At 59.6% G+C, this 21366-nt stretch overlaps 1 protein-coding gene across 2 annotated transcripts; it reads left to right on the top strand.

Moving 5' to 3' along the window:
* Positions 1-4030: 4030 nt before the first annotated feature.
* On the top strand, positions 4031-20187 carry SLC17A9 (solute carrier family 17 member 9). Of its 2 annotated transcripts, none has more exons than XM_030915088.1 (13): positions 4031-4161; positions 9361-9558; positions 9957-10096; positions 12841-12940; positions 14553-14683; positions 15209-15305; positions 15515-15611; positions 16162-16249; positions 17127-17161; positions 17602-17717; positions 18120-18175; positions 18297-18326; positions 18904-20187. In XM_030915088.1, the coding sequence occupies exons 1-13, from the start codon at positions 4046-4048 to the stop codon at positions 19065-19067; spliced, it is 1368 nt and encodes a 455-aa protein (XP_030770948.1). In that variant the 5' UTR covers positions 4031-4045; the 3' UTR covers positions 19068-20187. The 2 variants fall into 2 exon arrangements, with proteins under 2 accessions (XP_030770948.1, XP_010363516.1); XM_010365214.2 differs by having other exon boundaries at positions 4053-4292.
* The last annotated feature ends 1179 nt before the right edge of the window (positions 20188-21366 follow it).

Here is a 21366-nt window from a genome sequence, read left to right as displayed (position 1 = left end):
GGCAGGAGATAACCACAGGTGTCTGATCCTGGGTGGCTACCATGCTTTCAGGTCCATGAGCGCTTTCATGAGTGGAAGGCAGTTTTAGGGTTCTTGGAAAGGACTCAGACGGACCACTTCAAGGGCCTGAGGTGAAATTCAGAAACTGCCTGTGCACAGAAGCTGAGCAGTGGGCATCATGGAGCAAGGCGTCAAACACTTGGATGTTTGTTGGGTATCAGAGAACAGGGAAGGCCTCTCCTCACCTGCTGCTCCTCCCTGTGTGGCAGTGGCATGTCACAGTGTTCTTGACGTCCACACGCCTCTGCCAGTCCGTCAGCCTCACGGGTCAGAAGGCAGCACGGTAGTTCTTGGTGGAGGTGGGCGTCACCAGGAATGCTTTAGTGTGAGCTCCCACACTACAGTGTGGAGGCTCACACCGTCCTTGCACACGTGACCTTCCTGTCTTGCATATTCTGCCCTATTTTGGAATGCCATCCTTGCCTGTAATTTTTCACTTCTGTAAAAGTAGAACATGGGGTTTGAATGGGCCTTTGGTGTAACTTGCTATGGCAAGAATCTTCTAAGAGATGTGCTCTTTGGAGGTACAATGTCCTGAGCTTGTTTGCCTTTTCCAGAAGCCACAGAATGGCTTTGGAGAGAAACAGGCCAGTGCTACAGAGCCACCGGCACGAGGCACCTGGTGCGCAGGAGCTGAAGTGCAGCCTGTGGTTAATTGGTAATAATCATGTCCCCGCATCTGTGCCTTGGGGGCTGTTTCTCTCATTTCACACCCTGGTATCCACCAGGCAGCCTGGTGTATGTGTGTGGAGAATATTTAAAGGGAATGTGACGTTCTGGTTTGTCTTCAGCATTTCATTGTCGCCTAGTTGGAAGGCCAGGTTGACGGGTCCAGATTGTCCGTAGTACAGAAGACCATTTGTCAGGTGAAGTCCGTAGACCCACAGGCACAGCTATAACCAAAAGAATTCACAAAAGGAGTAACAACTGAAGGTGAGTGGGTTTCCTCCACAGGCTTTCCCACGTTTTTAAATGCAGGTCGCGTTGCAGGCTCTTCCACCGGCTGTCCACCCAAACAAGGCAGTTGCTCACCCCGCAGGCTCACTTTGGAGATGAAGAGTGCTGGGTGCAGCAGCGCCTCCTGTGCTTGGGTCTCTGTGTATTTGAGATGGAATTGATGAGCCTGGGAACCAGGAAGAAGCGGTGGAGTTGCTATTGCCTTGAGCTGCCCCTGTCAGGCAAGGTCTCTGCCTGGCTGTGACTTCTGCTTCCTGGAGACACATCCGCAGGCGTTCCTCACACAGACGAGCTTTTCTCCCTCTTGTGGATCACGGTGTGTGACTGACAGCTTTGATAATTTTCCCAGCTGGCTTTGAAAGTGAAGCAGGCTGACCCGTCACCAAGGATTCTCTGCCACAGAGGGTCTTGGAGGATCGGGAAGAGGTGCTGGCAGTCACAGCAGCCCCGGGTTTGTCCCTGCTCGTTTATAGATTTGTGTGCCCATCCAGTCCTCACTGGGCCCTCCAGTTTTAGAAGTGTTGAACACTAGTGCTTGTAAGATTCGAACAATGAGTTTACAGCACTGAAAAAAATGAACTGCTCCAGAACCTTGAGGAATGATTCTCTGTATAGCACCCACATCGCACTGAGTTCATTTGTCGTCATCACAGAATTCATCTTTCTGGTTTCGAGCACCGTCTTCTGGTTTCGAGCACACAGTTCCTTGTCTTATTCCAGTCTGCTGTTGACAGGATTAACTCAGCCCGAAAGGTGCCCCTACTTTTGAGGCAGTTCCTGCACGTGATGTCCAGTGCCGTGTTCTCCCCTCTTGCTGCTGCCTGTCAGTCATGGCGGAGGAAAGTCATCTGTCAGTCTCCTTTTTACGGACTTCTTGTCTTGAGAATTGTAGTTGGGCTGGAAGGGTGCAGGGCTAAGTGGGGTGCAGGGAGGAGCCCCAGGCCCAGGGCTGGCTTGTCTTGGTTTACAAGAGGCTATACTGGGCTCTCCTGAGGCCTCTGCAGCGGTGTGTGTAGGCAGAGGCCAAGCAACGGGAGCCACGCATGTAGTGAGGCATAAATTTGCTTTAAAAAAAAAACTCTAGCATCGTCTCCCCTTAGCAGCACTTGAATAAACAAGTGGAAGTTAGGTGGGCCAGACCAACAAGAGAGAGGAACGCAGCCCTCCAAAAGCAGAGGCCAGTGGGTGCTGGCTGTGACTGCCCTGTCCACAAGGTCACCCACTGTCCTTGAAAACCCAGGTGTTGACTGTCTACTGTCCGTACATAACTTTTCACCTTAGGCCTCAAAGATGCTTGGGTGCGGGGCAGCTCTCAGAATCAACCAGAAGCCTGGAGAGTCTCCATCTGGCCACCACCAACACCCAGCTTTATAACGTCCCTGTGAGATGGACCCTTTGCCCACCCACCCATCCCTGCACGGCCCGTTCCTTCAGCTCATCCAGCCTTCACTCAGGTGTCCAGGGGTGCCTCCTTAGCCCAACCTACTTGAAGTAACACCCCTTCCCTACCCCTTTCACTTCTTTGATTTTTGTCTACCTGCCCCAGAACATCAGCTCCAGGAGGAAGGGGACTTTGGGTAACCAGATGGCAAATGTCTGCTGCAGCGTGATCACAGATCTTGGTAGGAAATCACCATCACAGTGAATGGAAGCGAATCACCGCAAAGAGGATGCTGTTGACAGCCATACGTTCAGCAACAGTTTCCAAACTTTCTGGCTGTGGGCTAGGGCTGTTTGGGGCGATAAACCTCTCTCTGCCACCATCTTTTCACCCTACCCTACATCAGGGTGGATGAAAGCATGGCCTTGCTTTTTAAGGGGCTGTGTCTTTAAGATCTGTTCAGCACTAGGCTCTGGGAGCAGGCTCTGCAGTGCAGTGGGTTGGGCTGTTGGAGACCTGAGGGCTGGGGGCTGGGGGGAAGGAGCCCTGTTGTAAGTGCAGGGCCCCACCTTAGGTGTGTCTTCCTCGGCCCCTGGGTGGTGGCTGCTGCGTGGAGGGTGGACTGAGGTGGGCCCTAGTGGAGGTGGGGGTGACGCCTGAGGAGCAGGCCCTGCCCCTCCTGGGGAAAGGCTGCATGGTCTTGGCCTTCCCCTGCCGGCTTCGTCCTCGGCACGGCAGCAGGAGCATGCAGAGTGGGGGTCCCACCCCATCACCCCTGCCCCTGAGCCCAGAACCTGACCTGTGATGGGTGCTCAGGGCACCTTTAGTCCAGGATCCCAGGGGCCAATGACAGCCTTCACAGGCATCTGCTGAGAAGACACTGGCCAGCGCTGGATTTGCCCAGCTCTCCCAGGCTTGGTCCAAGAGCTCAGGAGTGGACCCATCCCTGCCCTGAGAGATCCATTTTAAAAGTCAGTCACCCTGGACTTTTACTCTCTTTGCACTTGGTTAAGACTTTATCCCTAGCCGGGCGCAGTGGCTCACACCTGTAATCCCAGCACTTTGGGAGGCCGAGGTGGGCGGATCACGAGGTCAGGAGATGGAGACCATCCTGGCTAACACGGTGAAACCCCGTCTCTACTAAAAATACAGAAAAATTTGCCCGGCCTGGTGGCGGCGCCTGTGGTCCCGGCTACTCAGGAGGCTGAGGCAGGAGAATGGCGTGAACCCGGGAGGCGGAGCTTGCAGTGAGCCAGGATCGCACCACTGCACTCCAGCCTGGTCGACAGAACAAGACTCCATCTCAAAAAAAAAAAAAAAAAAAAAGACTTTATCCCTAATTTTATTTGATTGGTGAGGTGGGGACTGCCATCACCCACTATTTTATAGACAGAGGACAGACGGCCCTGTGGCTCCCTGTGGTGTCCAAAGGATGGGCTGGCACCTCTGGGACCAGGCTCACCACCAGGGCCCTTCTCTGAAGCCCCAATCTTACCGGCCTGCTGCTGGGAACCCCCCTCTGCTCCGACACTAACTTCAGCTGGGGCTGAGCCAGGGTGTGTCAGACCAGCCAGGGCGACCGTCGGCCCCGCTCCTATGGGGCAGCAGGGAGGGACGTCAGCAGGGTGGGGCGGGCACCCAAGTGGTATGCCCCGCCCTGCCCCGCTGCCCGCCCTGGTGGCCGTCTGGGGGCGACAAGTCCTGGGAGAACCAGACGGAAGTGCCGCTGGGACTGACACGTGGACTTGGGCGGTGCTGCCCGGGTAGGTCGGCCTGGGCTGGGAGGCAGCCCCGGGACACAGCTGTACCCACGCCGTCTGAGCACCCCAAGCCCGATGCAGCCAACCCCAGACGAGGCCCGGAGGGACAGGGCCGGGGACAGCCAGTGGTCCAGGTGTGGCGGGGGTGAGGCGAGCGGGGGAGGGGGTGGGGAGAGCAGTTGGGGTGGGGCTGTGGGGAGGGAGCTGAGATGCTGCTGGGTGGGACGATGCTAGGTGGGGAGCGCTGAGCTGGGCGGGCTCCTCTGGCTTCGGGGCTTCCTGTATTCCTTTTGGGAGGTGGAAGGAAGTGAGCGCCCTGTCCTTCCTCCCTGCCATCAGATTCCAGGACCGGACCTGGCAAGTGCTCTATCCTAGCCAGTGTTCCTGGGGCTCTTCCAGGCAGGGCCATGTTCCCCAGGCCAGGAGCATTGTCCTGGATGGTCAGGAAGCATAGCCCCCACCAGGTGGGACCACCCTGTGTGTGCATGACCCCGACAGGCAGGTGCCAAGACAGGAGGCTGGGTATGGGGCATGAGCTGGAGCCTGCAGCTGGACGGGGGTCCTGCCACCATGTGCCAGCTGTGTGCTGGGGACGAGCTCCCTGCTGGCTTCAGCTCTCAGAGCATTTGGTAGTGGGGAGAAGCAGGGCCTAGGCAGGTTGCCTGGCCACCAGCACTGCTGCCTGTAGGAGGCGCCTGGGCAGGTGATGCCTCAGAAACGGGGTGAGATGGTGACCGCGCGCCATTGGCCAGCTGGGGAGGGCCTCTGCCAGGGAGCTCCTGAGAGCAGCCCCCACACTCCTGAACCCCCTTGCTCTGGGTCTTGGGCTGAGCCCTCAAGTGGCTGGACCCTGGGCCTAGACTCAGGCCCTGTGGGTTCCAGAGCAGTCTCCTGCCCGCACTGAGTCCCCAGAATACCTACCCTGACCATGGCAAGGTAATGGCACCTTCTGGCCTCACCAGTTCCCAGCTCTATGACAGCTGAGGACCCTGGAAGTGCTGGGAAGAGTTGCAGGAAGGCCCAAAGGGGCAGTGCCACCATCGGACGTCGGCACCCAGATGAAGGGAGCGCTGGCTGCGTGGGAAAAGCTGGCAGCCCAGATCACAGCCCAAGAGTCTCCCTGCCAGGCGCCAATTGGAGGGGAGGGCCTGCCCCTTGCTCTCTTCCTCCTCCCCCACCCACATTCATCCAGGCCTGCCAGGCAGGGCCAGCTCCCCGGGGCTTCGGGGCCTCCTCACTGGCGGTATGAGTGGCTCCGCCTTCACTGCTTCCCTCCCGGCTGGAGGTTTCAAAAAGAACCCTTGCCACAGCTCTGGCAACTTCCTTTGCAGGCCCTTATTGGGTAGCGCCAAGGATTCTGGAGGGGCCTGTGGGTCAAGGCTGCCACGCCCACGCCTTTTCCTAGCCCTCCGCGGGGACAAGAGCCCTCCCTCCTGCAGCCACATCACGGAGGCTGGGCCAGGCCAGAACAGAGCTGGAGAGGTGGCACCCACACTCGAGTGTCCTCTCCAGCTTGCTGCTCTCCTGGCCTGGCCCCGGCACAGTTCCCTTTTCTGAATCAGGGGCCATGTGACCACCTGTTTGCTCAGCCATGGATGCTGCTTCTGCACAGGGGCCGTTTGCTCTAGAAAGTTCACAGGAAGCAGCCTGCTGGGCTCAGGGAGTGCAGAGTGGTGGGAGGAAGCTGTTCAGGCTGCCCAAAGCTTTCCGGTTCTTGGCACCCCCCCGCCTCCTGCGCCCCCAGCAGGATGGAGGATTCCGGGCTTGAGGTCCTAGTGAGCCCTCAGGCAGCTGACTGTATGGGTCATCCTCTCCAGCCTGACATCCTTGTCTTCCCAGCGTCTGTGGAGGGTGCCCTTGTGCCCGCCTGGCCAGCACCACCTGCCCAGCTCAGAGAAGGGGCTGTGGCTGCTGCCTGCAGCATAGGGCAGATTGCTTGCCTGGAAGGGCTATTCTTGACTTCCTCCTTCCAAGGAGGTCAGGGAGTGGCTGTGTGTTCTCAGTACTGTGCTGGCCTCAATGGGGGTGAGAATCAGTGCCACTGAGCTTTCTGCCATTTCTAGCTAACAGCCAGACAGTGCGGGGCAGGTGCCACCTGGACACAGGTCTCTCACCTTCCCCCCGCCTTTTTTTTTTCAAGACGGAATCTCTGTCACCCAGGTTAGAGTACAATGGTGCAATCTTGGCTCACTGCAACCTTGACCTCCTGGGCTCAAGTGATCCTCTTACTTCACCTCCCAGCTGGGGCCACAGGTGCACACCACCACACTCAGCCTCTCAGCTAATTGTTTTTTGTTTGTTTGTTTTGTTTTGTTTTTGTTTTTGTTTTTTTGAGATGGAGTCTCACTAGATGGAGTCTTGCTCTATCGCCCAGGCTGAAGTTCAGTGGTTTGATCTCAGCTCACTGCAACCTCCGCCTCCCAGGTTCAAGTGATTCTCCTGCCTCAGCCTCCGGAGTAGCTGGGATTATAGGCACCTGCCACCATGCCTGGCTACTTTTTGTATTTTTAGTAGAGACGGAGTTTCACCATGTGGGCCAGGCTGGTCTTGAACTCCTGACCTTGTGATCCACCCTCCTCAGCCTCCCCAAGTGCTGGGATTACAGATGTGAGCCACCATGCCCGGCCCTGGCTAATTTTTAAAGTTGTGTTTTTCTTTTTGTGGAGCCGGGGACCTCCCTATGTTTCCCAGGCTGGTCTTGAACTCTTGGGCTCAAGTGATCTGCCCACCTCCGCCTCCCAAAGTGCTGGGATTACAGGCATAAGCCACTGTACCTGGCCCTAAAGCTCCTTTTTAAAGGCACCTTTGGACTGTGTGACTTTTAGTGGAAAGTTAATAGTGGGGCCGCCATGTCCCTTCTGCAAGCCTCCTGCGTTAAGTCAATGCAAACTGTTTACAGAGAGCCTGGGGCCAGATAAATAACAGAGCTGCGGGTATCAACCATGCCAGGGCAGGGCATGGAGGCCAGGGCTGTACTGGGTTAGGCGGGCTGGCAGTGAGGACTGTGTCCTGTGGTAACCCAGGGAGCAGACCTAGTCCCCAGACCCAGGCCACAGCCAGATATGGGGCAAGCCAGTTGTCCCAGAGTGGAAGCTGCAAATGATGCTGGTGAAACCACACTCACAGCTAAGTTCCAGGACAGACAGCACTTCCTCCCACACGACTTTCTCCAGACTTCAGGGGTTAATGGTTGGCCCTGATGTGGGGAGGGGCTGGAGCGGGACAGCCTCTGGCAGAGCGGGAGGTGTTGAAGCTAGCTGTTCTTGCCTCTAAGATCTCACTGGGCCTCCCTCACCAGGACTGGGAGTGTGAGCTGGCTGGCCTGGCTTTGACCTCAGGCATGGTCAAGGTCAAGGTCATGGTCAAGACCGACAAGTGCCTGACTTGGTGGTCTTTTCTGCTGTGGGAAGCGTCCAGGCACAGACTTGCAGAGAGCACCAGGAAGGCCAGATACCTACCCCTCTGTCCATGGCACACCCTCGTCCACTCTGGCAGGTTCTTGGGAGCACACCCCCTGAGTGCAGCCGGCTCCCCGCACAGGCAGACAGGACCTTTTGGGAAGGGTGGGGTGAGACTCTCCAGTGTCCGACTCGTCTGCTGGTCACCCTCTCCCCTGTTCTCTTTGAGGCCCATGTGGCCTCCTCCTCCTGGATGTCCCCTATCCCTGGTGATGCTGGCTCTTGGCTCCTGGCTGCAGCCTCCTCAGCTGACTCCTGTCATTCTCTTGGGTGACTTTGAAGTCCACGGGGGCTGTCCATATGGCACCCTGGCCCTCACCCTTGACCTTCTCTCCTTGGCCTGCCAGTCCTCAGTCCTGCCCTTCATCAAGACTCCCAGCACTAATACCTTGAACCCCTTTGGTTCGCTGGCCAGGACTCAGGCCCCAGGCTTGGAGCCCTGGCTGGACCCTGGCATCAACTTCCCCTCCCCACTGTGCAGACCTGGCCTCCCAGGGGTGACCAGCACCCAGCGTGCCATCAGGACCTGGCCCCTACCCCTGCCTCGCAGTGGCTGTTTGTCCTTGTTGCCCTCCTGACAGCCCGTACTCTCAGGGGCCATCCTCACCTGCTTCACAAAAATCGGAAGTGGCCAGTGGGAAATCCTCTAATTCCCCTCCCCCAGCTTGAGGCAGGGATGGGGGAATCCTGTCTCCCAGGCCCTTCCCTCCTCTGTGAGAGTCACTGCCGATCCAGTGCTGACCCTGCCCAAGCCCTCTCTCCAGCATCTGACTCAGCAAGTTCCAAACCGAGCTCCCCCAGGCGACCTCCCCATCTGGGGCCCCACTCAGTGCCCCCATCCATCTCAGGGCACAGAGAGAAGTCTGCGTATCTAGCGGACTGTCCATGTCCAGCCCTGTATGCTGCTCTGAGTCCTGCTGACCCCCATGGCCCTGCAGCCCGTGCACCTCTCCTCACACATCTGCACACCCCAGCAGCCTCCCAGCTCACCCCCAACGGGTGCCTTTGGCTCAACCACAGGACCCAGGGATGGAGCTTCCCTATAACTCTCTTTAATCAGGGACAACAGCAGCCAAGGAGCCTCATTTGCACAGGAGCCAGGAGCCATGTGCGGAATTCAGAGGCCCTGGCTGGGAAGGCCTCACCCCTGCCCAGCTTCCTCCAAGGGGCCAACCGTCCCCCTGGCACTGTGTCCTCCCCTGGCCACCCAGCCCCACCTGCCTTGAGGTTCTCAGCTAGGACCCCCTGTGCTGCCTCAGCCTGGCCGCTCTGGGGGCCCCTTGCCCACCACACCCCACCCCCACAGTCAGTGGGCTCTCAGCTGTCATTCCTGCCTGGTGCCTGCCTGGTACCTGCCTGGACCGAGGGAGGCTTGAGAATGTGGCACCACGTGCTGCTGGTCCTCGGCTTTGGGGGCCTGGTGGCCTGGTCGCCGGTCGTGGGGAATAAGCAGAGCCCAGCCCAGGCACCTTTTGTGGGGATGAGTTGTTGCTGTGACCTGCCTGAGTGCTGGCCACTCGGCTGCTCCCAGCCGTCACTGTGCCTCATTTCTGGCTGCCTGTGTCCTCCCAGGGGTCAGCAGACAGGTGTGATTAGGCGTTTGAATGCTTGCCAAGTTGCCTTCCATCGAAGCTGTCCCCATTCAGTCCCACGTCCCCCAGCTCGGGGGAGGTCTCTAAGTGACAAACTCGAAGCAGCAGGGCCGTGCAGCCTCCCCAGGGCCTGACCATCTCCTCTCCCTCAGGCCCGAGTGCCAGGCATGGACAGGGACGCTGCTGCTGGGCACATGCCTGCTGTACTGCACCCGCTCCAGCATGCCCATCTGCACTGTCTCCATGAGCCAGGACTTTGGCTGGAACAAGAAGGAGGCCGGCATCGTACTCAGCAGCTTCTTCTGGGGCTACTGCTTGACGCAGGTTGTGGGCGGCCACCTCGGGGACCGGTAACTGCCCCCTTCCCCGTCTCCAGGCTGGTGGGGGCTGCTCCACTGGGGCCACCAGAGGCCAGTGGGCTGGCTGTGCTGCTGCACACAGAGGATGCAACTCCCAGGGAAGGAGCTTGGTGGATAAATTTGGGCGAAGACACCCGGAGGAAGATGGGAGCTGGGAGGGGAGAGGCCAGGCGCGGCAAAGCCCCAGGGCCCTGCAGGCAGAGGAGGCAGGCGGCTCCCCTGGAGTACCTGGTCTCCTCACGAGGCAGCTCTGGGGTCATGAGCAGGCCCTGTAGAGGCAGACAGGCCAGGCCCATCTCCGAGCACCCACTCGAGGGCGGCCCTGAGTCAGGGTGGTGCTCCTTGGTCCTGCGCAGCCACATCCTCACCGCCTTCTGTCTCCCCTCCAGGATTGGGGGTGAGAAGGTCATCCTGCTGTCAGCCTCTGCCTGGGGCTCCATCACAACCGTCACCCCGCTGCTCGCTCAGCTGAGCAGTGCCCACCTGGCCTTCATGACCTTCTCACGCATCCTCATGGGCTTGCTCCAAGGTAAGGGGCGCTCAGGCACTTCCCTCACGCTCTCTGGCACCAGGTGGGGAGACAAGGGGAGTGTGCACGGATGTGTGTGCAGGTGCACGCGTGCATGCAGGTAGTGTACAAGTGTGTGTGTATGGGTATGCCTGCATGCATGTGTACACCAGTGTGTGTGCATGTGCAAGTGCGTATGTCCCTGCAGATGCGTGTGTGCAAGCAGTGTGAGCGTGTGTGCTGTGCATGTGTGTACATATGTGTGCATGCACACGTGTGAGTGTGCACGTGTGTGTGCAGGTGGTGTGCATGCCTGTATGCGTGTGTGTGCGTGCCCATATCCATGTGTATGTGCGTATGCATGCCCATATGCGTGTGTACGTGCGTGAGCGTGCCCATATGCGGGTGTACGTGTGGCCATGCATGTGCCTTCTGTAAGTGCACACTCTGCAGTGACACACAGGATCACAGAGGACACCTGCGTAGTGAATTTGCTCCTGCCCCTGAATTTTGTTACCAAACACCTTAGTTCAGTGGTGGATTCCAGCTGCAAGGGACCTGCTGTGGGACTCTGGGTTTTGTGAATTTTGGTCACATGTTTCCGATGATGCCTCCAATACTAGGGCCTTGGAGCGCCTTAATTGTCAGGAGAACAAGGTGGGTGGGGGGCCAAGGGGGCTTTGGGGGGCCCCTACTTGTCTGAGGTCCCCTGGAAAAACAGCTAGGCCTCCAGCCTGCAGGGGCCTGCCCACCCCACCCCAGCCTGCCTGGCTGCCCCACCCACTGGCAGTTCCCGGCCTGGCTACTCCTCCCCCAGTGTCCTGGGCCATCCAGACTCCCCACTGAGGACTCCCCCTACCTTCCTGAGCCGGCATCAGGTTCAGAGCCCTGGCCATGGCTCCCCTAGAACCTCTGCCCTCCCTCTCCCCCAAGTCCAGACTTTGGGGAGTTCCCTCCCAGGTCTCTTTCTCCTCCCTCTCCACACTCTCACCCCACAAGGTGACACCTGAAAGGTGCTGCCTGGGACTCTCTCCGTAACAGAGGAAGGGGGTCTGCCCAGGAGAGAGGCCACTCTCATGGTCACAGGGTCTCACATGAGAACAAGGGCCCTACCACCAGTGCCCACCGGGCCCTGTGCATGGCCCACCCTCAGAAGAGGGTGCAGTGAGTGCAACTGAGGACTTAGGATTGTGTGTTTACTGTGAGACCCCATCCCAGAGCCAGCCCCTCCAGCATCACCACCTCCCCAGGCACTGCCCAGGTCTCACTGCAGGAGCTTGAGGAGGGGAGGGACGAACAAATCGCACCCACCTGGAGGGAGGACAGGCCTGGCGGGGGGTGGGGGCCTCATCTTTGTTTACTGAAGGGTCTTCGGGGTGAGGGAGGAGGGTCCTAAGGCTGAAGCTGTGAAGAAAACAGTGGCACTGCCTCAGACTGGGCTGACCAATGCCTCCTAGGTGTCACTGAGAAGACCCTCAGCCCTGGGGCAGGCAGCTGTCCTCATGGGCAGCTCTGGGGACCCAGCAGGCAGCCAGACCCCGTGGGCTCACTGCCAGCTCCAGCTGTGCTTCCTCTGTGGGGGCCAGCTTGTTGTGCTACGATGACTTGGCACCTGTGGCACATTCTGTTTTCTAGAAACCTTCAAAGTCTGGCACGTCTCAATGTCAGATGTCATCCTGTGCCCACAAGCCTACTCTGGGGGTCTGGGGGGTAGCAATGGCAGCCGCGTGGTAACCATGGGCACCACCTGTGGCTGGCTTTGCCGTGTTTGTGCACGCTGTCCTCGGGCAGAGCAGAGACGCCGGGTGTCCCAAGACTTGTGGCTCTTGCTGTGGGGTATCGGACTTCTGGAGGGAACCCCACGGAGCCCCGCCAGGCGGCCCCCAGCCTCCCTCGAGGGAGTGAGTGATAGGCCCTGCCTCTGAGCCGTGAGCCTGTGAGTGAGCGCTCTGCGATTAAAAGTTACAGGCACTGGCCAGGCAGGCGCTTCCTGTGTGTGGCCGTCTGTTTGACGATGCCCTCCTGCAGGGTAGCATCAGCGCCTTGTAGACAGGGCCCGTGGGTTTGGGGTACAAGCTTCTGTTGTCACAGTGGCTCCGTGGTGCCTCCCCTCACAACGTCAGGCTCAGAGCCCTCTGGATGTGGGGCTGCATGGGGTGGTAAGGTGGTTTCCAAACTTCTAAAGCGGCCGAGAACGCTTGATCCAAAAGAGATCCTGGGAGGAAGCTCAGTTAATACAACAGAGAAAGGCAGGTTTCCTGGGGGAAGGATGTGTCTGTGCACGTGTGTGGCAGGTTTCTGTGCATGCAGCTGTGTATCTTCGTGCATATGCGTGTATCTGCGTCAATGTGAGCACCGTGCAGCACTGCCAAGAAGTGGTGTGCTGGTGGACCCGTGCATGTGCAGGTGCGTGTGCACATGCTGCGTGTGTGTGTTGGTGCCAGGACTCTGTAGAGCACAACTGGAGGCCGGCGGTGAGAGTGTGCACATGTGCGTGTGCGTGTTCGTGGGATGGGAGGGCTGGCTTCGAAGCAGGGGTGTTTCCCGCAGCTATGCGGGTGGCATGACCCTGAGCGAGCCTTGCCCAAAAGGAGTCTGTTTCCTCAGTGGCACAAAAAACCCTGCCCTGCTGGTCCCTCGGGTGGGTGAGGTGAGCGAGAGGGACAGGTGGACGTCCTCTGGAATCACAGCCCAAACCTGAGCAGATGGGCCGGGATGAGCCTCCCTGGATGGACCCCGAGAGACTCTCCCTCCACTCGCTGCAGGGGTTTACTTCCCTGCCCTGACCAGCCTGCTGTCACAGAAGGTGCGGGACAGTGAGCGAGCCTTCACCTACAGCATGGTGGGCGCCGGCTCCCAGTTTGGGTAAGTCCTGGCCTCAGACGGGGCCCAGGAGAGGCCACCAGATGAGCCCCTTGCCAAGTGGCCCCTGGTCTGGGTGGGGGATGGGCCACATGGCCTGCAGGGCCACCATGGGTGAGGTGGGTCTGGCAGGCGCCTTTTGGGCTCTGTAGCCCAAGGCTGTGCTCTGCAGGTGCCAGCCCCAGGCACCGCGCTTGCTTTGTGCATATTTCTGCCTTTCTGGAGTGGCTGGCAGGTGATGAGGCTGGGACCTGGGGACATGGGTTGGGGGAGTGGCCATATCATCTCATTTTCTTTCATCTGTGCTAACGAAGCCAGATGCCACCCCCACCCTCTGCTGGCCCCCACCCCCGACAGGAGGGTCTGTGAGCCCTGCAGCGTCTGGACCAGGGTGGGCTCTCAGCTGGCTGGAGGACGGCTTGTCCTCATCCACAAGGCGGTAACCCTGTGCCCCTTGGTCCTCCTTCCCAGTGCCCACTCCTTGGGCAGCTCCAGACCCTCTAGCGATGCTGGCAACCTGGATGGAGGCCGGGCCTGGGGTGGGAGACCTTCCCAATGGTTGTAGCAGGGTGGGTAGGTGCAGGAGCTGACAGGGGCTTCCTAATCGCTGGGCTCGGGCCCTCATGTTACTGTTGCTGAGGTTCAGAGGGGCGGAGGCGGCCCCTGTAGGTGGGGCCAGGAGCAGCCCCAGGCCGGCCCAGGGTGACCAGATTCATCAGATAAAAACAGACTGCCCAGAGGAATGTGAATTTCAGATAAACCAGAGGGGATATACTCCTACTAAAAGAATGAATCCTCACTTCTCCAAAACCTGGTTTCTTTGGGTGTCCTGCGGTTTTTCTGCACCCAGGTGGGGAGCAGAGAGAGGGTCAAGTGTGGACTGGAAGGGGCAGGAAGAGTGCTACCCCAGCCCGTCCTGGTGCCCAAGGCCAAGCCCTGCTGCCCCAGGAGCTGTGTCCACCCCACAGAGGCTCAGCGGGAGGAAGGAGGCCCCATCTGGATGCCAGGCCCCACTTTGGGTCTCTCTCTTCCTCCTTTTGCCATGATGTTAAGTGTTCCCGCAGGTGCCAGCGGAGGGGTCTCTGCAGCAGATGGGGGCTGGGCTGCCAGCCAGGTTGCACCCAGAAGGGAGCCTCTGAGGAGCTATTTGGGACAATGAGATCACGGGGACAGGGGATGGGGGTTGTTGGATTTGGCCATCATGGTATTTTTGCATCTAGAAATATTTTTGAATTTTAATCTCAATGAGGTTTGAGGCACAAACACCGTGTGGAGTTTCACTGTAGTACATTCTCATCACCGTCTCCTCCTCGGTGCCATTTAGTTGAAAAGGATCCACATGACAAATTGTGGGCCAGTGTGAAGCCCTAGAAGCGAGATGTGAAAACAACGTGAGTTTCCACAGCAGCCGCCCGACTGGCCCAACTGCCCCGTGTGTCCAAAGTCCTTAACAAAATAGGCCGGGACGGGGGCTTCTGAGCTGCCGCTCTGAAGGCGATGAAAACACCTTCTTTTCCAGGGGCTCAGCCTGCACCAAGGTGGGGTTTCTGAGAGGCCCCTCCTCGCCCAAGGGGTGCCGCTGAGGGACCTGGCCACGCTCCCCCTGTCTTTGCAGGACGCTGCTGACCGGGGCAGTGGGCTCCCTGCTCCTGGAATGGTACGGCTGGCAGAGCATCTTCTATTTCTCCGGCGGCCTCACCTTGCTTTGGGTGTGGTACGTGTACAGGTACCTGCTGAGTGGAAAAGGTAACGCAGGCCGGGTGGGCTAGTGCCGGGCACCACGGCTGCCCAGTGCCTCCTCCCTTGGTGGCAGCCACTGAGCAGCCTGGAGCAGGAGCCCGGAGACAGCGGCCTTGACCTCTCAAAGAATCCGGCAGTGAGGCAAAGTGCTCAGGTGCTGAGCTGTCAGCGGCTCTGCCACCTAATTCGGTCTGGAAGGTTCCATCTAGGGCTAAGGCAGACACCCAGGAAGACCTGCTGGGCAGGTCAAGGCAGGGTGCAGGAGGAGCCGAGCCTTTGGGTGGCCAGGACGGGGCTCTGGAGGATGCTGTGTGGAGGGTCGTTCAGAGCGCGGTTAGGTGCCTGGTAGGGAAGGCCACGGGAGGCCGTGTGCAGCCTGAGGTGTGGGCGGAAGGCTGGCGCCCGTGTGCAGCCTGAGGTGTGGACGAGGGCTGCTGACCCCTCTGGAACCACCCCCAATCCCCAATCCTTTGGAAACGGACGGCGCCTCCCGCCCTGATAGCCATCACTTTGAAACCGTTGCTCCCTCAGATCTCGTCCTGGCCTTGGGAGTCCTGGCCCAAGGCCTGCCGGTGTCCAGGCACAGCAGAGTCCCCTGGAGACGGCTCTTCCGGAAGCCTGCTGTCTGGTGAGCTGGGACCTGTGCCGCCCTTTGGAGCAGCGGCCGGTGCCCATGGGGGTGTGAACCTGGCTGGATCTGACAGCCCCTGAGCCAGCAGGGCCTAGGGCTCAGAGAGGTGGGACTCTAGCCCCCAGGGGAGGCCTCTCGGGGTGGGTCCCACAGGCCCGGCCAGCTTGCGCAGCATCAGAGTCATGGTCCACCATTGGGCCCCGCAGGGCAGCCGTCATCTCCCAGCTCTCTGCAGCCTGCTCCTTCTTCGTCCTCATCTCCTGGCTGCCCACCTTCTTCAAGGAGACCTTCCCCAACGCCAAGGTGAGTCGGGGGCTCCTGCAGGGTGAAGGAGCGCCCAGAAGGCACGAGGCTTGAGCTGCACCAGGCACTGAGGGTCCTTGGCCTGCAGATGGTGGAACCCTCGGCTCCTCCTGGACTCCGAGGGTCCTGGCACCGCCAGGCTCTTCCTCTGGGGAGGACCCAGTCCATGCTCGGGGCAGGTTTCTGTGTTTGAGGCTGGAAATGATGTGGGCGCTCGGTGCCTTCCGGCTGTGGCTGCAGCCCTCCCAGCCCTCACCGGTGACCTGCTGGCCTGCAGAGCCCGACGTCAGGGCCCGAGGAGGCCGGTGCAGGACCCGGGATGTGGACAGAGGGGTCACCTGCGGTCAGTACGGTTCCTTCTCTGAGGTTGTCTTGCTGCCCCCCCGGGTGGTGGTCAAGACTCCAGAGCTGCACATTCCCAGAAGCAGGGCTGGCCCTGCGGAGAACTTTCCTGGGCAGTGGTGGGCATGGGGGGCTGTCCAGCCTGCTTATCCTCTTCCAGATGGCCGGGTGCTAGCCCTGCCCCTCTGAGGCCACACCCCCCCTGCAGGGTTGGATCTTCAACGTGGTGCCTTGGTTGGTGGCGATTCCTGCCAGTCTATTCAGCGGGTTTCTCTCTGATCATCTCATCAATCAGGGTGAGCCCCGCGGAGGGGACCGGGGCGGGGGATCACACCCTGATTCGCCTCGCTTTCAAGAGGCAAGATGCTCCTCTCCTGGGGGTGCAGCTTCAGCACATGGAGAGCTGGGACAGAGGGGCACTTCTTTCCAGGCTCGGCCTCCTCCTCAAAGGGTGGGATTAGACTGTGGTGAGAGGGTCTGGTCTCACGGTGACCGTGGAGCTCGCCCCTGGGGGCCAGATGCAGCCCCTGACCCTCTGGGAAGGCACCTGGTGGGGTCAGAGGTTGCAAACATCCTTGAACCTTTGGAAGAGCTTCTGTCTTTGTTCCATGTGCTCCAGACCCACGCTGGGATGAGCCCCGAGTGGGCTGCGTGTTTCTTCCCCTAGTGCAGTGTCCTCACAGACAGGTACAGGCGGATGCACACACGTGCCCACATGCTCTCTCCACACATGTATGCCTATTCTTAGAATGTTCGTGTTTTTCCTAATTGCAAAAGGAATACACACGCGTTGTGGAAAAGCTGGAAAATCTGGAACAGCAGAGGAAGTGGGGCCGCTCGCCCCACCTCTGTAACTGCTGTGTGGCCGTTCTTCTGTGTTTCTGCCCAGACCCACGCCTTGGGAACCTTCCAAGGGCATAGGCGCTGCCTTGTAGCTGTGCCACACACACGTGTGTGCGCACGTTTTTGCCCACAGCACGGGATAGCTGTCTTGAGCCCCAAGCCTCCTCCTCCCCTGCTGCCCCTCTGCAGCTGTTCAGGATGGGACCCCCTCTGGGCGCTGCCTGGGGTGCCAGCACGAAAGGCCTAATGGGAGCCCCTTCCTTGGCCTCCCCCTGTAGGTTACACAGCCGTCCCTCCCCTGTAGGTTACACAGCCGTCCCTCCCCTGTAGGTTACAGAGCCATCACGGTGCGGAAACTCATGCAGGTAGGAGAATCATTCCAGTCATTCTTTCTGGATATCCCTGCTTTGTTCAGGGTCTCCCAGGACCACAGGCTTGTGTCCCCAAGTCACCTGATGTCTGGGACCAGGCAAATGCCAGGCCTCCCCACGTGCCCAGCCCCGGGGTCCAGAGGGGGCTGTTTAGACGGCTGTCGGGGGGCAGGCTGGGGTCAGCATCCTGTGCCCCTCTGGGCCCAGGCCTGGGCTTGCCCACGTCGAATAGGGCCTCTCCTGTGGAGCGGGGCTGATTCTTGGGGCCTCCTCCCAGATCTCCTCCGGGGTCCTGGTCCAAGAGAGGCTTTCGGTCCCAGCTGACCTGACCCTTGTGCAGTGTGCCCAGGGCAGCTGTCGGGCGGCCGAGTCAGGAGAGGGCCCAGCTGCAGGCAGGCCGGGTGCCCGCCCATCACAGTGGTGCTTTCCTGCAGGGCATGGGCCTTGGGCTCTCAAGCGTCTTTGCTCTGTGCCTGGGCCACACCTCCAGCTTCTGTGAGTCTGTGGTCTTTGCATCAGCCTCCATCGGCCTCCAGACCTTCAACCACAGGTGAGGGCCGACTGCTCCATCCACCAGAGCCACCGTGCTGCCAGCATGCCCCAGGCCCGTGCATGTGAAGAGGCATCTCTGTCCGCCTCTCTCTGAGTCTCTTCCTCACACTTCACCCCCTTCCCAAGCTGCTGGGCAGCGATTGCATCGAAGACTCAATAGGAGTTCTGTGGGAACCTGCATTTCCCATCAGTGAGCAGCACGTGTGTGTGATTGGTGCGAACGTGCTTTCCCCATAGTGCTTTACTCTCAGGAGACGCTTCCTGCACCAGGTCCTCCATGAAGACGGGCGGCTGGGGCTCGGCTTGGCGTGGTGTGCAGGGCTGGAGCGTTTTGGCCAGGGAGCAGGCCTGAGCGTCTCCCAGCCCCTTGGCCGCTCACCACCCTCTTTCCTCCTCGCAGTGGCATTTCCGTTAACATCCAGGACTTGGCCCCGTCCTGCGCCGGCTTTCTGTTTGGTGAGGACCTTGCCCACCCCAGCTTTGGCCCTCCCTGGGCCTCCAGGTGGGTGGGCCATGGGAGATCCCAGACGGCTTTCGCTGACCGTCCATATTCTCTCTCGCTCTGGCCTGTTCACAGGTGTGGCCAACACAGCTGGAGCCTTGGCAGGTGAGGGGCGGGGCTCTGCGCCCAGGAGTTCCCCTGTCTGTGGGGTTTGAGCCCACCGAGGGGCTGCAGGGTGGGGTGTGCTTCCCTTCAGAGAGGGTCCCGGTGTCAGGGGAGGGCACAGACCCCAGAGCAGGCCTTCCAGGTTCCACTGGACTTTGCTGACAGCAGGTGGCTCAAGGGTCGCCATCTGCCCTGACTCATAAATAGGTTCCAATCCTGGCAGCCCAGGGTCCCCGGACACCACCTGGCCTACTGAGTGCCTTGGATGGTGGGGGCTCCTTCTCCAGCTCAGCCTCGCCTGGGCCGGCCTGTGGCTCCCATTTCCCCTTCAGCGGGACAAGGAGGGCTCATCACCAGGCCATTTCCTGGATGGCCTTTGAGATCTTTGCCCCTCCAAGACCCTCCAAGTCTGAGCCTGACCCACAGCTGGGACACCGAATTCAGCCCTGGGAACCGTGGGGGCTTCTATCAGGCGCTAGACCCCTAGCCCTTCCCCGGCACTACCCTGGGACCTAGGGTGGGCGTGGGGCCTGGGCTGCCCGGGAATGCTCAGCCCGCCTGGGCCTCTCTTGGGCAGGTGTCGTGGGTGTGTGTCTGGGCGGCTACTTGATCGAGACCACGGGCTCCTGGACTTGCCTGTTCAACCTTGTGGCCATCATCAGCAACCTGGGGCTGTGCACCTTCCTGGTGTTTGGACAGGCCCAGAGGGTGGACCTGAGCTCCACCCACGAGGACCTCTAGCCCCCAACCCCACAGCCTCTCCGAGGACCCAGGCACCGGCAGCCCCGGGACAGAGGGGACTCAGTGTGTGGGACTTGGTCACTTCATGTCAGACGCATGAGCAGAGAGGAACTGCTGTAGAGCCTGAAGCTCCTTAAGGAGAGTCCACACCAGCTGGCAGGAGGGTGGGGTGGGCCTGGGTCTGGACTAGGCTCGCTGCTCTGTGGGCCTCAGTTTCCCCACCTGCCAGCGGGCTCGGCCCTGTCCTCCTCACAGGCTGGTGTGGCCGTTCGGGTGAGTGGAGTTATTGTTAGTCGGCGCAGCCTCATTCCCACCACGATCTGTTCTGCGTGGTTCTGCCAAGCCTCCCACAGTGCTGTGGGTCCCGCCAAGGCTCCCATGCCTGCCGTGGGTCCCGCCAAGCCTCCTGCAGCCGCCATGCTCTCCGCAAGCCTCCTGCAGCGCCCGCCTGCCAATGTGAGGCTGGCACCAGGCTGCAGCCTCCCCAGCCCCAGCCCACTTTGCTGTGTCTCTGGCAGGACGTCCTCCGTAGTGGGAGCCGCCCTGTACGCTGTAGGATGCTTAAAGGCATCCCTGGCCTCCACCCACCCTTTGCCAGCAGCACCTACCCTCCCTCCTCCCAGTCAGACAACAGCCAGAAATGTCTCCAGACTCTGCTCAGCCTCCCCCGGTAGCCACCCTCGAGACACGACCTCAGAGTCTCTGTGTCTCCCAGCAGCCTGACAGAGACCCCCAGGGCACGGGTGGGTGGCGGGTTAGAGACCCTTGCCCTTCTCTGGGACCCTGGCGCCGCTCTCTCCTCCTGTGGATCCCTCTGCACTAACAGTGTTCTCAGTGGGCAGATGCCTGGGCACCCCTTGGGCCCTGCCCAGCATGGCCATGGCACAGGTTCTCGAACCCGCATGGCTTTCCCTGGCCTGGTGATTCTGCTCTCCAGGGACAGCTGGCACCTTCCTCAGGGGCGGGCCCCATGCACCAGAACACACAGACCCACCTTTCTGGCTTCCTTCCTTCCTTCCTTCCTTCCCTTCCTTCCCTTCCCTTCCTTCCCTTCCTTCCTTTCCCTTCCTTCCCTTCCTTTCTTTCTTTCTTTCTCTTTCTTTCCTTTCCTTTCCTTTTCTTTTCTTTCTCTCCTTTCTCTTTCTTTTTTTTTAGACGGAGTCTCGCTCTGTCGCCCAGGCTGGAGTGAGTGGCGCGATCTCGGCTCACTACGAGCTCCGCCTCCTGGGTTCACGCCATTCTCCTGCCTCATCCTGCCTCAGCCTCCCGAGTAGCTGGAACTACAGGCACCGCCATCATGCCCAGCTAATTTTGTTTTGTATTTTTTAGTAGAGACGGGGTTTCACAGTGTTAGCCAGGATGGCCTTGTTCTCCTGACCTTGTGATCTGCCCGCCTCGGCCTCCCAAAGTGCTGGGATTACAGGCGTGAGCCACCGCGCCCGGCCTCTGGCGTTCTTTCTACCTCCCTTTTCATTGCCTGCGGAGCTGGTGGTTTCATGAGTTAATGATACATCTTGCAAGGTGTACACATAAAGAAAAAAACCTAAAAATGTGGAAAAGCACCCCAAAGCCTTATTTAAATAGCAACTATTAAACTATTCAAAAAGAAGACTGTTGCTTTATTTAACACCTTTGTTTTTTAAGAGTGAACACCATGTTAAAGACTTTTTGTAACTAATTCTTGAGGAAACTACTGACACGTTGGAACCAGGTCAAAGGAGAACCCCAGGAACAGACTCCAAGGCTGGGAGTGTTGACATGAGTGTGCCAGCAGAGCCAGGCTGGGTTTTGGGGTTCCTTTGCCGGCAGGGGTCCTGAGTGTCTCAGATGACAGTGATGTGCCCTGCTCTCAGCTGTCCACCCAGCTTTCCCAAGATGTGGGTCCCCCATGGAGTCAGACAGCCCAGGTGTGCTGTGGAAAGACAGAGTGGAATTTTGCACTTGAGCACCAATGTTCCCCTACAATCTCCCCAGTTTCGGTCACAGCCCTGGCCCCGTGGCACCGTCAGTTTCGGTCACAGCCCTAGCCCCGTGGCACGTCAGTTTCGGTCAGCCCTAGCCCCGTGGCACGTGAGTTTCGGTCAGCCCTAGCCCCGTGGCACCGTCAGTTTCGGTCAGCCCTAGCCCCGTGGCACCGTCAGTTTCGGTCAGCCCTAGCCCCGTGGCACCGTCAGTTTCGGTCAGCCCTAGCCCCGTGGCACGTCAGTTTCGGTCAGCCCTAGCCCCGTGGCACCGTCAGTTTCGGTCAGCCCTAGCCCTGTGGCACCATGGGTACAGCCTAGAGCATCACCCCCACAGA

Source organism: Rhinopithecus roxellana, chromosome 13, assembly GCF_007565055.1.
Source record: "Rhinopithecus roxellana isolate Shanxi Qingling chromosome 13, ASM756505v1, whole genome shotgun sequence".
Taxonomy (NCBI): Eukaryota; Metazoa; Chordata; class Mammalia; order Primates; family Cercopithecidae; genus Rhinopithecus; species Rhinopithecus roxellana.
This window is presented reverse-complemented; position numbering and strand designations above follow the sequence as displayed.